Raw genomic sequence first — 17,784 nt, forward strand, 5'->3', positions numbered from 1 at the left:
TCCGGGCTCAGCAGGCCCAGATGTTGTAGCAAAATGTTGCCCTCTTCACTTAGCGGCGGATTTAGTTTGTCCATTTTTCATGCCGATCTCCCGACAGGAGAAAACCCATCTACAGATGCAGTGAGCGTTATTCGAACACTTCACGCGGTGTATACCTCGGAATACCCATGTCATGGCGCGTGATTTCTTCCAACCTTAAGAAGAGAGTGCAGAAAATGGCATTTTAATGTTCTGGTTTTTAAACACCTGAATTTGGCACAGTAGCACAGTACTGTACACATTACAATTCATTCATTTCATTGCACTCAAAGAAACAGAATCCATGAAATTCAAACAAAGCAACCGCAATAAACACGGGTGCCTGGGGTGATTGGCCGTGTTAATGCCGCATGGAATACAGCAGAGCACACGAAAACGGCTCCGTGATTTGTTCGAATAACGGCTCCGTGCATCTGTATACCTTATTTGATGCTTTCTCAGAATGGAGGTAGTGTCAGCCAGATTCCGTCTTTTCCATACCTTTATTTTAAGGCCCCGTGGGCCCTATCTATGACCAACTGATCATCGTCCAGCTCTGGTAGAAGCTTTTGAAATAAACTGGTTAGATATGAGTCCAATTTAGCTGCGTTTAGTTCTTCTGGAACATTTTTAATACGCAGATTATTGAGGCGAGATCTGTTTTCGCTATCTTCAGCCTTTTCAAGCAGGACAGAATAACAAATTGAAGTGATAAAGGCGCTCAACGTTTGATCCCTTGTATGATTGTAATAAACAAATGAACAGTATGGGACATAAGGGTATGTGAGAGAAATAGAAGTAAAGTCCCCAAGAGAACCAATAATCCCTGAAGGGCAAGAAAAAAGCTAAAATAACCTAGATCAAGCCCTCATTGGGATGGTTTCTGGACTCACAATAAGTATTCAATAATGAATAATACTCACAAAATCCCCTTTTCCATGTCCTATGAGGCGTGCAGCCTGGTAGAGAGATGCTGGTCTCTGGAAGCAAATAGGAACAAGAGAGAAAACCAGCGCACTGCAAAAGTGGGTCCCAAGCAAATGAATAGTAAAAATCTTCTTTATTTAATCCATCTAAAAGTGGAGGTTAACACACTCCTACGCGTTTCGTGTAAACATACACTTTATCAAGGAGTACTTGTTCATAGTTAGATTAAATACTTTAATTTTTAAAAGGGCCGTATTGACCCTAGGGGCGGTCCGGATATTTCGTTTTCATTCCTACATGTCTGCACAATTCAGTTTTTAAAATCTAGACAATAGACCACTGTTTACCCACGTACATTTTGTCACCAATATGTATTTACGTTTTTACCCTGCGGGTATTTTGGTTTGTAACGTTGATTTATGAGTATTTCGGATTTATCTCTGGGATTGATCAATGAGAGAACTAATGCCTATTGAAAGACATGTATTATTCAACAAACATGACATAGCAATATACTGAATGCTAACTCTAAGAAGTCTGATTGCGATCAGAACGGGACTGAAAGAATGGGGATATTAACATGCATTATACAAGCCCTTAGTCCCGCCTCCAGGGGAGGTATATAAGCTCCAGTATTGAGAGTGCAGGTACACTCCTCCCCCTTGAAGAAGCGCCAGTTTACAGCGGGAAACGGCTGTCGGGCAGTCTGGCGACGCACTTACCGATGACGTCAGCCAGTTTGGAGCAGTATGCAGCACACAGTATGCCGAGCAAGCGTTAGATACACGGAAGCGGATATACGGTCGTATTTGTCTATACCCGAGGTGGGCAACCCTGTCGCCAATCGCCACAAGTGGCTAATTGGCCATGAAAGTGTGGCGAATTTGTGTTTGCCAGCTCCCACAGTAGAATAAACTTTTTCCTGACGGCGCGTGCTGGTTTCCATTTCCGCTTTCTGAATGAGTCATTGACGCAACACACGCCACACAATACACCCCTCTGCGTTCAGTTGGAGTCTAGATCCGACCTTGAGCTATTTTTTAACATTTTTCCAATTTCTCCCTGAGAGATGGATAAGTGGATGATTCGAAAATGAAGTGACCCAGCAGCAGGTGATAGTGCTGAGGTGATTGCAGCAGACGAACAGTGTGTGTTGTTTTAAATGTACGATTGAGCAACTTAATTTCTCAGTTTTTACATGGTGTGTGGCGATTTTCACTTCTCATTCACCACACCTGTGGCTACATTGAAAAATAGGTTGCCCACCTCTGGTCTATACTAACCCCACTATACGCAATGGGTAGCCTTAGTTATATCCAGCAAACCCATTATATCCTTTGAATTTATACAACTAAATTCTATGTATGCAAAGAGGGAATTAACCCCTTATGTGAATGCTACAATCACCTGCTGGGTTAAGTTATGTACTAATGTGTACAATGATTGACATCTATGATATACGATACTCATGATGGCTACACTTGCGTTTAAATAGCCACAACACTGTTACTGACTGGGTTAATTTTGTATGATCTGTCACCTATAAGATACAATTTGGTTGATACACACCCTGAATTGCTACATATGTGATACTACCCTGGTATATGTACATCCTATTCTCTAGGAATCAGTGAGTGTATATTTAAAGCTGCAGTTCAGTCAATATCCTGCATGTGTGTTTTTTTTAAATAAATCAGTTCTGTAGTAAGAAAAAATACTTTTAGCATTTTCTGTTTTAAAAAAAACAACTTTTAAAGACCAATTTTATTGTATTCTATTTTAACAGCCATTTGCTAAGGCACTGCCCCTTCATGTCCTGTCACAAGCCCTGGCACACCCCTTTGTCAGCCCTGCCCTCCCTCTAGCACATGTCAGTGCAGGATTGCTCATGAATATTCATGAGTTTCCACTGACAGACAAGCAGAATATAAACAGATCCCTTCACTAATTATGTCACCAAATTTCGACCTATCAATACATGGAGAACGAATTGACCTGCAGCTATACAGTTCTTTAGTTAATTAGAGATTGCCCACATGAAACTATTGAAGTAAAAAAATAAATAAAATAAAAAAAAGACTGAACTGCAGCTTTAACAGACCATTTGACCATACTTACCCTTCTATGTAAGGCTTTTATAGACTGGATATTGGGTTCATTTTTTGCTCTCCATTTTTTGTGTATATGTATACTTACCCCATTCCTGTGTAGAAGACTTTAATTTGATATCAGTGATAGATTTGGCTATAGCACACGTGGTATCCAACTACACTTTGGGGACACCTATATACATGACTTGGTGTGTACTGTGTAAATAATAGGCATACTTCAGTTTTTAAATATTTTATTATAGTGTGTACAGTATATATATTTTTTCATATAGAAGAGTTATAAATAAAATTGTATTATTTTTTGTACTTACCTTCCCTGGTGTTTGCATTATATATGCATAGCTTTGACACTTATCATTGTGTCCAAATACTACGTTAATTATGCTGTGTACAAATTAGTGGGAATCTTTTTTGTGATCACCTCTTGATCATTTGATAAACAGCTATGAAAAGTCTAACCTTCTGCATCAGATATGAGACAGCTTCTTTATCATCATGCAGGGCTGTGCATTCAAACACACTAGTCTCTGCCTTGATACATACTGTAGGCCCCTTAGACAACTTTGACGGTTCCTGGTGACCCTTGTCCTAGTTCTATAAACACAACCTTCATTTGCTTTGTAATTGCTTCCTTCATTTTTGGAATACTTTTACTATTTATCCTTGAATTGAGTTTCAATCAACATTTTTTGAGACATATTGCATGCACTATTTGAAAGCCTGGCAAGATCAAGAAAGATTTACATGTGTTTTCCAGTAGAACAGGATACATTTGACCTAATGTTGATCTTTGACAGCTATGAAATGCCCCTCTAATAGATTCATTTAAAACAGTGTTGTGTGATGGGCTCACTCACCTTTCCAGCAAGTCTGGCACAAACCAGAAATCTGTTTCAGGAGAGCGAGCGTCTGCTAATTACTTCATCTGAGATCTGGGGGTTTTCTACTTTAAAATATATATTATACTGTATGTTTCTGTTGTTATGTTTCAGAGTCTACCAAACAAGCTTTTCAAGTATTCAGCAAAGCTGTAGGCAACATACACAAAAGAAATGCTGCGGGAGAAACGCAACTCCATTTAGCTGCAAAGAAAGGAGATTTCACTTTGGTTAAAGTTCTTCTTGAAGCCGGCATAAACGTAAACCAAAAGGACAATGCAGGTCAGCCGGTTCTTATTTAATTGTAACTAAATCGATGGCCATTGCTGTGCTTTGCTCAAAATGTCTTCGACAGATTAAGGTTACAATGTATAATGTATTTTATTTAATTTAGTTAGGCAAGCTATTATTTCCTGCAGTATTTTCTCTAATTGCATTAAAAAAAGAAATATTGGAGGGCGGTTAAAATGTTATTTACATACGTATTCATTTTTTTAATGAGCATGACATTTTGCTTTTTAAAGATGCACGAATTGGAAGTAGGATGCGTAGAAGATCCTACAACCAAAATAATTCCTTAAATGTTGCACTCATGGACTATAGAAAATTAGTGGGACAAGCGTTTATCCAGGGTGCAAATAATCCCTTTTAGCCATTCTATTGAATAGTAGATAATTCATTTTAAGATAATAAATTTGTATTAATATCAAATTAAGGGACACAAGGTGTGAAGGTATATATACAAAAAAGTGTTTAAAATCGTGATGGTGGTGCAATACTGGGGATATGGAGTACTCAGTATGTGGGAAGGTCCAAAGGAGTGAATAACACTCAACTGTATCCCAGGATCCCCATAACCCCAGACAGTGTAAAACATAAGTGACACAGTGAACGTGCAGGTAAGTGATAAAAATGAATATAATGTGTCAATAGTAAATGGGTCCGTGCATAAATGGGAACATAATCTCATTAATATTTGCTATAGGTTGTGTCATTTTGTATGATGCGCTGGCCTTTCTGTTTTTGTTTATAACCTCATTAATATTTGCCATGAACATTGACATGGAAGAATAGGTGATCAAAACAATAGTAGTGATATAATAGGAATAATTCAGAGATTGTAAATACCAACCAAGAGTTTGAAAAGTTTTTGGTAGCTGAGGTATAGGCACGAGACTTGCACCCACCGCCGGGATATGATCCAATAGGCTTTCTGTGTTCTAGCCATGTCCTAGTGTGTTGTTTACGGTAATGACTACGGACAAGTTTGTCTTTGAGAGTCTTAGCCGCCCTGCATGTCATAGTGGGTGTGGGTTTAAGGACTTGTTTAAAGTCCTCGTCTTCCATCAGTATGTGCCAATGTCTGGTGAAGATATATATATATATATATATTTTTTGTACACAAAGTTTTTTATTGAGCAAATAAAAGAAATACCAACAACTTCACATAGTATTAATACTCATTATACAGTTAGATTTCAACATTCAGTGAATTTAAAAAAGGTTTAGAGAAAATGGTCCTCCTGATCTTTACTCAGTAGTTTTAAGCTGTATCCAGGCGTAGTGCTGATCTTCTTAAGTTGTCCTGCTTTATTTCTAGAATTAGGCTTACCTCACTCAGAGGGTATAATATCAATAGATCAAGGAGGGGAATGGAAGAGAGAGAGGGAGACAGGAAAGAGAGGAGAAGAAAGGTAGGGCGGGAAGGCGGGGGGAGTGAGGAAAGAACAAGGTGCAGGGCTCCCTCATCCTCAGTTGCCACTAGGTCCACCCGTTTACTGTATTCAAATTTTATCACCCTGTGTTTTTTACTTTTGGGTGTTTTATGTTTTGTCATTTCCAATCTCTTTACGTCTACTGTATATACTTTTTCTGGCAAATCTTACTCCACGTTTAATAGTCTATTTTATCTGTTGTAAGATCAGTATCTGCCTTCTTTCTGTCTCTGCTAGCCTGTTGAAGATATTTTTAATGGCATTCCACTGATTATTAAATGTTCCAATGTATCTAGTGATGTTATTATTGTTAGATTTTTTCTGTCTTTGGCCCTTAGTCAGCCGTTTTTCTCGGGGTTGATTTGACTCTCTGATATGCCCTTTTAACTGGACCCCTGCTGTATCCCCGTTCGATAAATCTATTACTCATGTCCTTCAATTGTTTGTTAAATTCTGTGATGGTTGAGCAATTTCTCTGCAACCTTAGCAATTGTTAGCAATGACCCGTAGGTATGTTAGCAATGGTGTATTTGGGGTGGTGGCTATCCGCTCTAAGCAAACTATTGGTTGGCGTTGTTTTTCTAAAAATAGATGTGATTAGCCTACCGTCCTGGCCTTTAGTGATTGTTAGGTCAAGGAAATGCATAATGTCTCTATTGACCTCATAAGTCAATTTGAGGTTATGTTCATTGTGATTAAGAGTATCAATGAATTCACTCTATATTTGTTCTGGACCCTTCCATAGACGTATCACATCATCGATATACCTAGCCCATAATTCGATATGGTCGGTATATCTCACCAGGGCATTGCTCTGATAGAGATTGGCGTAGGTGGGAGCACAACCTCTGCACCCCCGTTCTGCGCATGCGCGACCTCGACTTCCCCGTTCTGCGCATGCGCAACTTCGACTTCCCCGTTCTGCGCATGCGCAGACATGGCGGCCCCCTTCTCGGTACCGCCGTATCGGAGATAGCCGAAAAGCGGGGCGCCGAGAAGCCGGGGCCTGCTGTACTGAAGAAGTATTAACCCCTTGTGGGGCAAACTTGCCCTTCCCACATACTGAGTACTCCCTATCCCCAGTATTGCACCACCATCACGATTTTAAACACTTTTTTGTATATATACCTTCACACACTGTGTCCCTTCATTTGATATTAATACAAATGTATTATTTAAAAATTAATTATCTACTATTCAATAGCATGGCTTGAAGGGATTATTTGTACCCTGGATAAACACCGTCCCACTAATTTTCTATTGTCCATGAGTGCAACATTTAAGGGATTCTTTTGGTTGTAGGATTTTCTACGTATCCTACTTCCAATTAGTGCATCTATACAGTTATATTAGCGTTTGCACCTGGCATATTTTGATTACTTATTACATCAATAGGTGAGCGGTAGGCAATTCAATATACGCCAATGCTTTTTAAATATCTCTATTTTTAAGAAAAAGTTATAAGCGCATTCCGTGATCATTTTGATTCTTTTTTTTTTTTTTTAACTCTTAACTGAACCATTGGGGTTTAGCGTGGCTCATTGGTGGTACTTGATGTACAGGGACGTCTGTTCATGATAGGGGGTAGCCGACAATGTTGGGATATTAATATGGCTTCCGGGGCAGGACTCGGCCCAGCAACCAATAGAAAGACTTAGACGGCTTTCTAGTCGTGACTGGGCCGGACATGTTTGTTGTCCATATTTATATCTTTTTTTTTGTTAGAACCAGCACAAAAAATTTTAAAAAAATATTTCCTGAATCAGGGCATCCCCGGACTTCAGGGGACCACTAATGAGCAGGACCCCCCAGTTGTGGTAGGATTAAAAAAACGAAAGGCTATGAGGGTATGCCACTTTAAGAAAGAGGCACAGTTTAAGCACTAGCAGCATGCAGCACGATTAGCCATAGCTGTCAGAGTAAACAGAAACAAATTAATTTGTGGTTGGGTGCTGAGTGCTGAGAAGCTCGTCAAACCCTCCACATTGCTGCAGTGATTCCTTCAAATCAAGTACTGATTTTAAACAGGGAAAATTACAGTTCAGTTAATGAAACACTTATGGAGTGATAGATACTTGGACACGAACTGGTTTAGTGATAGAGCTACGATTCTTGAAAAGAGAGAGAAAATATGACTGCAAACTCTTTGGGGCAGGGGATCATGGAGGTTGTAAATTCTGTTATTTACATAAGAATACTTTATTGCCACAGAAAAATGATAACACAGATGTATTGATCCCACGTAACGCAGGGACCTTATCTAAATTTTACAATAGACGAAGACTAGAACTGTAGGAGAAGTAGGCTGCTGAAAAGGGACAAACAGAACTTACTAGCTAAAGTGCACTCTAAAAAATCATCCAAATTCTATAATGAAGGGCAGATATTAATATTTGCTGTACACATTTATTCATAATAATAAATAATAATAACTTTATTTCATATATGGCTTTTCTCCCAATTGGACTCAAAGCGCTTCACAATTACACTATACAGTAGTACGCTGCAAGTAGCACATACAGACACAGTCCCTGCCCAGAGGAGCTTACAATCTATGATTTTGTTGCCTGACGCGCAGGGAGATAAAGTGACGTGCCCAAGGTCACAAGGAGCTGACACTGGGCATTGTTCCAGGTCCCCTGATTCAATGTCAGTGTCATTGTTTACAGAGTCAGTGGGGCCTATTCAGGTAACGTCGATAAGTGACTTAACGCTTGTTAAGTGAACTTTCCAAGCAATTTTCCATGTGTAGCTATTCAGAAAGCTTCGATAACATGTCAAAATTGCTTGGAAACAGCTTTTTAATAATCGTTATCACTCTTTCTCAGACAAGCCGTACAATAACTCATGAAAATGCAGAAACTCGCATTTTTTGCTAGTAACTGCTATTCAGGTAGCTTCGCAATGCCCATCGCACCTTAAACCCGCATATTTTGTTTCCACTACCTAAAGAGTGGTGAGATCGGATTTGCGGTGTTCATATGAAGGAGTATAATTTTAATTTTACTAAATAGGATTGAAGCCAGGGGTCTCCGGAGCTAACCCGCATTCTTTTCAGCTCTGGATACCACTGCTTCAATCGTACGTAATAAAAATAAAATTACAACCCAGCTTCATTACTTTAGTGGCTAACTGCTAAGGTAATGAAGGAGTTAAATAGCAGTGTAGCGATGGAGGGGGTGGTGGGGTGGGCCCAGTAATAAAGGGGATACACCCCACAGAGCCACCCTCACCATCGTATGGTAGGCGAGGGGTTAACTGTTATAATGATTAATAGTGTTTTTATTCCCCTGCCTCATTGCAAACTGTGTCTCCCCTGGTTGTATGTATTTTCCCCCTTACGGTGTGTGCACCCAGCACATACACTGGGATCAGGTCGGGAGGGAAAGGGTGAATTGCATTGACATGTTTATTGCCCTTTGTTCCCCTTCCCGCCTTTTCTACCCCCATTTGCAGCTCATCCCATGGGCCGCCATTGGGGCTCCATGCAAGTCAATGGAGATTTCAGTGGTTTTGGCCTAATATCTGAAAAGACCAGCAGGTGGCGCCCGAGAGGACAAGCGGAACGCCGCCATTGAAATGCATGGAGTAGTGTATTTCAATGGGGATTCCTCGAGTCCGACCTCCAGGAACGAGCTGGCAGCCAGCCAAACCGCAAACCCCGAAAGCGGATACAATATCAATAGAAAAGCTTTGATCACTCAATTGGCATGGGAACTTGGTCACGGCCAAGTTCAATCATATTAAAATTGTATCTCCGGTCCTAGGGCAGCTAGCGGGTTAATTCTTTTTGCCCCTAGCTCAAGGGGAACCCCTTGCTCGACCCCCACAGGGTCCGACAGTCAATGACGGTGAGAAGGGGTGACGCAGGACATGAGGGTCCCACCATTGCCCGCAATGGCGGAGAAAAACCGCGTGCATTTTAACACAAAGTCCAAAAGTGTACGAAGTGAAGACCCAGATCTCCGGTTCTTTAGGAACTAGAGGGCTGAGATTTGGCCACAGTGTAGTCACTGCCCCGGCATGATTGCGTGGCAAGTTCCAGCCCTCTCCGATCAACAGAGCGGAGTATGGGTAACTGTTTAAAATATGATTCTGCCATTGACTTCAATGGCAGAGAAATGCAATTTCTAAAACATGTCGGTTTAAAGTGTATTTCTGTAACTCCGGTTTGGTGGGTCCCAGCGAGCTGAAAATTGGCCACCATGTAGAATTCTCTCCGGCATGAGGACCTGGAAATTTGTAGCCCGCTCGGCCCATCCGAACGGATTATTTTAATAGATATGTATTTGTAGAAATGTACTGTATTTTATGCCTAGCATAAAGCCTGCGAAAACTACGAGCCCCTCCAGTATGTTAATGGTCAGGGGGCGACAGTATGTCTACAGCATGACCCCTGATCAAAAGCTTCCCCACCCTGATTAAGTATTCTAGGGCGGAGAAGAGCAGGACATGAGTGTTTATGATAGGTGTTGTAAATTACACTTAAAGTCAAACTTTTCCTGTCCAGATCCCCTTCTGGCAGACTCAGAGACGCCAATTCTTTAGCGTGGGGTTAGGAAAATGGAGTCCAGAGTGAGGAATTGTGCGCATGTGCCAGTTACCTGGGGGCAAGTACCAAAGTGCTTCCCACGTTAGCTGGCACAAGGCAATTGGGTGCAGGTAATTGTTAACCAATACCTGACACCCAATGTTGGGGTATAGGGCTTAAATCCCATATAAACGAGTGTAAGCCATATGCCCAATATTGTTCGTGATTACTTCTACTTGATACCTGATGCCTTGATGAATTGCTAATCCAGATCCAGATTACTTCATTGCCAAATCCCTAAATAAATGTATATATCCTGTGTGTTATATACCATGTTGTGTGTTTACCTTCCCTGAAGGAATAAACTTTCTTTATTATATTATGGTCGCATTCAATTCAACCCAGTTATTTTGGTGTATATTATAACCCTGCACAAGCTCCCGTGACAAGCAGTAACCGGTTTGTTTGTGGTAGAGGGGGTGGGTGAAGCTTGTAGTTGCCCCAGGGTGGGTGTTTCGGCCTCCCAGGAAAGTTGTGGGAGAGGTTAACCCCTTCATTACCTTGGTGGTTACTAATGCTAAGGCAATGAAGGGATAACCCCTCCTGCTTCCCACCCAGCAGGCCTAAACACCCACCCTGGACCAAATACCCCTTCATAGTTGGCCCAGGATGGGGGGTTAGGTCACCCAGGAGTGGTTAACCCCTCCCTTGCCTTAGTGGTTAAAAGTGCTACGGTAATGGAGTTAACCCCTGCCGCAATGCCTAACCACCCAACCTGGGGCAACTACCCCCTTCTCCCACCCCCTCTACCACCAACATCACACTCAGCAATGGGCAAAAGTTCTATTAGCCAAATTTGGCTAATTGTACTTTTTCCCATTCAAATATATAGTACTTTGCAATAAAATAAAATACAATACAAATAACAATATTATAAAAAAAAATACACTAACCATTTAATCCATTGATTGTCACTGTTGTTATAAATGCCCTCAACGGGGCACAGATAGCCACATTGGAAACCAATGGGCACTAGGGTTGCCAGATGGCTTCTCCAAAAATACTGGACAAAATGGTGAAAGGTGCGACGCTCGTGAGAATCGTTGGTGGGGAAGAATGATGTTTATAAATGACCTGACTGTTACGTCATTTTTTTTCTAAATTTCTCTCCCACCAATTTATATTCTGTTTCGTAAAAAATCTGGGGAGGAGTCTTGGGAGGGAGCGCCCTTCCGAGGATTTTTTTAGGAAATAGAATATGAAATAGTGCAAATTAGTGCATGCTTGGAGTGAAATTTAGAACAAATGACATAATGGTCAGATCATTTATAAATAAATGACCTGCAGTCATACTGTACATGGCGAGCAATACTAATCTTAATGCTCCTCCCACAAATTCCAAGATTGTTGCACTCCTCCTCATCCTCTCTCACCCCCCTCCTTTCATCCCCCCTACCTATCCATTCATCCTCTCTCATCCCCCCTCCCTTCATCCTCTCTCATCCCCCCTCCCTTCATCCTCTCTCATCCCCCCTCCCTTCATCCTCTCTCATCCCCCCTCCCTTCATCCTCTTTCACTCCCCCTCCCTTTATCCTCTTCCACTCCCCCTCCCTTCATTCCCTTTCCCCCTCCCTCCATCCTCTCTCACCCCTGCTCCCTTCATCCTCTCACCCCTCCTCCCTTATCCTCTCACCCCCTCCCTTATCTTCTCTCATGCCCCCCCCCCCCCCTTCACCCTCTCACCCCCACTCCCTTCATCCTCTCACCCCCCTCCCTTCACCCTCCCTCACCCCCCTCCCTTCACCCTCCCTCACCCCCCTCCCTTCATCCTCTCTCAACCCCCCTCTCTTCATCCTCTCTGATCCCCCCTCCCTGTCATTATCACTCCCACTGGATAGCCAGAGAAAACACACACACACACACACACACACAAAACAGTAGAAGTACAAATATACACACACACACACACACACACACACACACACCAGGACAAAACAGAACAAAGATGCACAGGACACAGGCAGGACAGCCTCACCTCTATCCGCTCCATGCTTTTCTTGCACTCTTTAGCCAAACCCCCAGGCTCCTGCCACCTCCTCCTGATTGGTTTGATTACACAGCAGCAGCCAATCAGGATGGAGGAAGCTGCCCAGCCCCCAAGGAGTAGCAGCCCTGCTCTCTTCCTTCTCGGGGGAAATCCCACGATTTCAGCCACCCCACCGGCATGTCACTAAGTCCAGAGAGGTAATACCGGACATATACATGTCCGGTATTACCTCTCATTTTTTTCTGGACAGAATAACCAAATACCAGGCAGTCAGGTTCAATACCGGACACCTGGCAACGCCAATGGCCACCCTACTACCCACCCCCTCTACCACCAACAAACCGTGTACCTTAGCGGTTTGTCACTAAGGTAATGAAGCTCTGTTTTTAAAGCAGGGGGTTTCCGGACCTGAACCTCATTAATTTCAGGTCTGGGGACCTCTTGCTTCCCAAAGTAAAGGCCCCAGTATGGGGTGCCGGTATTTCTGCAAGTTTAAATGTCACGATCACGTGGGCTGTGACGCAAGGCATTTAAACTTGCAGGAGATTCCGGCACCCAATATGGAAGCCTGTACCTCAGGAAGCAGGGGTACACGGAAATTAATGCGGTTTAGGTCCGGAGATCCCCTGCTTCAATACTATGTTAATGAAATTAAAATAAAAGCAGAGCGATTGCCTGTAAGAGCTGTACAGGGAGATGCAGTTTCTCTCTGCACAGCTCTTCCAGGCTGGAGGGAAATTGCACGAAAATATCGCTTTAAAAGCAGATTCAAACTCGTGCAGTATGTCATTTTTGTACCAAACAGTATTTACCAAGCGATATATCTTACTGAATACAGTTGTTTCACAAAATTCATACCGTTGCTGTTCTATAAATTAACCCTTTATATTTGATGTACATATTTATTTATATACTGTAGTGTATTTTATCAAAAAGTCTAAAGGTGTTCTATAAATGAGCCCTTAATTAACCCTTAATATTTTGTTGTACACATTTATAAATAAGATTTATATAGTGCATTCATTGTCATCATCATTTTATTATCAAAAGTTTCAAGATGCTGTTCAATAAATGAACGCTATCTCTGCTGGAAGAGTCACCAATGCATTTCACTGCAATGCTGGCAGCAAAAGGGTTAAGAAACACAAAAGGCAGTGGAAAAAAACGTTTTCCTAACTTTGTGATCAACCTTCACCTCAATCTGGGGAAGCTCCGATGGAAAGTGGGTGTCTATTTTGGGCGTAATCCACTGGAATATCCCTAACTTCTAAAGATAAAATCAGTTCAAGATTTCTGGTTTATTATGGATTCTTTCAGGTTATCCTCTTCAATATACATTGAAGGCATTTTAAGGGTTTAAAAAGGTAATAATGCAGAGAACACAGATGTAGTCTTGGCGTAATTTTCCTTCCTGGTTTTTATTGATACTGTAGGTTGGACAGCAATTCATGAGGCTTCCTCTAGGGGATTTACAGAGGTAATCTTACAATTACTACAAGCAGGTGCCGATGTCAACAGCATCGGACTGGATAGGATCCTGCCAATACATGATGCAGTCTCTGGTAATCATTTTAAGGTACTTCTTTTATTTGTTGTAGTTTATTGACCAACATGAGATTTATTTTTTACGTGGAGCAAAGTAGATGGTATAAAGACTACAGACGTGTTCATGCTGAGGTGGTTATTGGATTAACATAAATCACGAGCAATGTTTTTGTTAGTGGGTGTATCAGCTATATAGTGGATAGTAGAAGTGGGACTAGGCATTGGGCTCACACTTCCTTGGAAACAGCAGGCAGGATGTGTACTATAAAATAAAGCCATGCAACCACTTTAAAGTAACACTTGAGTACAAGTACATCAGACACTGGGGGACATGTATCAAAGTAAAAAAAGTGCTAATAAAAGTTTGTTTTGTCGCATTGCTGCATTTTCTGCTCACATTTGCATCAAATATATCAAAGTGTTTCTTACATGAGTCGCAAATTGATAGGTAGAAACGTTACCGCCGCCTCAGACCTGGCAGATTGTTTTGACTCAAATACAAGCCACTGTATAAAAGTGACGCAGGGGACACAGCACATTATAATCTGTGCGTCATGTAACGCCTCATAAAATCCTTCTATTGTTTCTCCCCAAATCGCAAGGTGATATAAATGGCACATGCTGCTCACACACATGCTCACTTAGACACTCAGCCCCATAGGCATTAATTAATCTTAATAAAGGGAAGAGAAGGCGAAAAGTCATCCAACTCAGGCTTTGACTGAGACAGATGGAACAGTCACTCCCGCTCTCTTCAAAAGGCAAGAGATTGACATCATCAGCATCTCCCTCCCTGTGGGTTTGATAAACCACAGAGTGTTGGAGAAAATGGAAGAGGTGCAGAAGAAATTCCCCTGTGCAGCTTATTGGCTTCATGCATTTATTAAATTGACTTTTCTTGGCTTCACTCTTAGACCGTTTTTTTTCAAAGAGTTTACCTAGAATCCACATATACAGTATGTTTCTGGTCTTATAGATGAACCCATCATTGTCACAGGTGTGGATTGTTGATAAAGCAATGCTCTGTCTACATAGTGATCCCTGAATAGAGAGGGTATTAATGGAGCAATACTCAAATGCTAACAAAAAATACATTTTTCGCTTTGTTTATAGGCTGCTGAGCTTTTACTGCAACATGGTGCAAACTCTGATCAGAGAGATAAGAACGCGGAAAATGCTTTTGACAAATCTTGTAATGATCAGATGAGAGAACTACTAAAATCTTATAGCACGGGCATGGAGGCACCAACTCAGGAAAACGCATCTGGTGTGTTACATATTACACTGGGATTTAAATTATTTGAGTTTTATATTTCTACATTGACACATTTTTTTCTTTTCATATACTACTACTATTTGACATATTTTAAACACTTGGATAAAATATACATGTTGTTTCATTTACTACAATGTCTTGGTGAAAGGTTTTCCTAAATCTACAAATATTTTCTTCACTCAGCCAAAATCAGGACTGTCATTTATTGTGTAGACAGAATAATATCTTTATGCCATTGTTTAAATCTAACTTTGGAAAATAAGTTAATTTGTTCATGTCCTGGTGGAGGCAGAATTTCTCTATAAATGTGCATTTACAATCTTTATGCTGAAAACCACTTTCATAATCAGTCGTACTCTTCAAAGCCTTATAATAATGTATTTCTATTTAATGGCACCGAGCAAAAGCATCATGCATTTTTTATGCAGAGTTATTTACTTTACACTATTATGCTTCTTTGTATAGCTATTAATGCAAAGAGATCTTGCATGACAAAGCCAAGCTATATACTACTGTATATGGCTTATACATATTGCTTAGAAGAGAGATTACAATTTAAAACAGTTTCTATATTATATGTTTTGTGTGGACTCTTTCCCAGCTATTTTTTATTCTGAGAGTTTTAAGTGCAGTGCCAAAAGACTGTGGTAATAGAAATATAATCCCGAATATATTTTTTTTAAACATTAAGGATCAGCAACTAAGACTTTGGAAATGTATTTCCAGGTACACCCAAGCAATGTTGTAATGCATTGATTGTTTTTACCTTTTAAGGAACAGGACATTCTCAACTTAAAATTGTTACTGATCCCGCATCAGTTTCACATCGATACTCAACTAGAGAAAAATGTGGCAAGGTACGTAGGGGTGTTCTAAAGGTTTTTTTTTTTTTTTAACCAAACATTAAGGTCAATTCTAAAAAGCTAAAAATGATATATGTATATATATATATATATATATATATATATATATATATATATATATATATATATATATATATATATATACTGTGTGTATATATATACTGTATATATATATATATATATATACAGTGTATATATATATATATATATATATATATATATATATATATATATATATATATATATATATATATATATATATACAGGCATACCCCGCATTAACGTACGCAATGGGACCGGAGCATGTATGTAAAGCGAAAATGTACTTAAAGTGAAGCACTACCTTTTTTCCACTTATCGATGCATGTACTGTACTGCAATCGTCATATACATGCATAACAGATGTAAATAACGCATTTGTAACAGGCTCTATAGTCTCCCTGCTTGCGCACAGCTTCGGTACAGATAGGGAGCCGGTATAGCTGTTCAGGACGTGCTGACAGGCGCATGAGCGAGCTGCTGTTTGCCTATTGGGCGATATGTCCTTACTCGCGAGTGTACTTAAAGAGTGTCCTTAAACCGGGGTATGCCTGTATATATATATATATATATATATATATAAAGACTTCCAAATTGCCATACTTCAATATTCTCTAGGCATGTTTAACAATAACAATGTTATCACCAAACCTTTATCATTCGTTTAATTATGAAAAAATGCTCGACTGCTAAAACTCTGACTCAGGCCCTCATTCTCTCCCGTCTTGATTACTGTAACCTCCTGCTGTCCGGCCTTCCTGCCTTTCACCTGTCTCCCCTACAATCTATCCTAAACGCTGCTGCCAGAATCACTCTACTCTTTCCTAGATCTGTCTCAGCATCTCCCCTCATGAAATCCCTCTCCTGGCTTCCGATCAAATCCCGCATCTCACACTCCATTCTTCTCCTCACTTTTAAAGCTTTACACTCTTCTGCCCCTCCTTACATCTCATCCCTAATTTCTCATTATGCACCATCCAGACTCTTGCGTTCTTCTCAAGGATGTCTTCTTTCTACCCCCTTTGTATCTAAAGCCCTCTCCCGCCTTAAACCTTTCTCACTTTCTGCCCCACACCTCTGGAATGCCCTTCCCCTCAGTACCCGACTAGCACCCTCTCTATCCACCTTTAAGACCCACCTTAAGACACACTTGCTTAAAGAAGCATATGAATAGCACTGTGGATATTCTGAACACGATACATAAAGCTTGGCCCCCTGCAGACGCACTTACCAGAACTCCCTCCTACTGTCTCTGTACGTTCTACCTACCAATTAGACTGTAAGCTCCTCGGGGCAGGGACTCCTCTTCCGAAATGTTACTTTTATGTCTAAAGCACTTATTCCCATGATCTGTTATTTATATTATCTGTTATTTATTTGATTACCCCATGTATTACTACTGTGAAGCGCTATGTACATTAATGGCGCTATATAAATAAAGACATACAATACAATACAATACTTAGCTGCTTGAGTAATTGCAGCAGCAGACAGTGCAAAAGATCACTCCAGGACTCTTCAGGGGCTGGATTTTGCTCACGGACGGCAAGTTGAAGAGCCCTAGTTGAAGAGCATATAGCATGGCCTCTCTGGGAACTGAAACAGTGTTCATTTAACATAATAGACTTTGCTATACTGCTTTTTTTTTTTTACATTTTTAGTAGTGTGTTTTTTCGCCTTATGCTTTTTTTTAACCATAATTGCTGTACTTTGTTGGTTTAGAGTTTGTCACTTTAATGTAATTTTGGGTGCGTGTTTTAGGGAGATTTCTGTTTTATTTTCCTGCAACTTCGTCTTATGCCTAGATGAGAAACTTTGTTACAGTTGTACTGT

General features: G+C 40.6%; 1 protein-coding gene across 2 annotated transcripts in view; it reads left to right on the forward strand.

Moving 5' to 3' along the window:
* Positions 1-17,784, forward strand: part of ANKRD31 (ankyrin repeat domain 31) — a 150,691-nt gene that overhangs the window by 84,599 nt on the left and 48,308 nt on the right. For both annotated transcript variants that reach the window (XM_075591519.1, XM_075591508.1), the window contains exons 20-23: positions 4,049-4,216; positions 13,662-13,804; positions 14,887-15,040; positions 15,824-15,906. In XM_075591519.1, the coding sequence (XP_075447634.1) occupies positions 4,049-4,216; positions 13,662-13,804; positions 14,887-15,040; positions 15,824-15,906 (548 nt within the window). The remainder of the gene's footprint in view (positions 1-4,048; positions 4,217-13,661; positions 13,805-14,886; positions 15,041-15,823; positions 15,907-17,784) is intronic.

This window comes from Ascaphus truei, chromosome 1, assembly GCF_040206685.1.
Source record: "Ascaphus truei isolate aAscTru1 chromosome 1, aAscTru1.hap1, whole genome shotgun sequence".
NCBI lineage: Eukaryota > Metazoa > Chordata > Amphibia > Anura > Ascaphidae > Ascaphus > Ascaphus truei.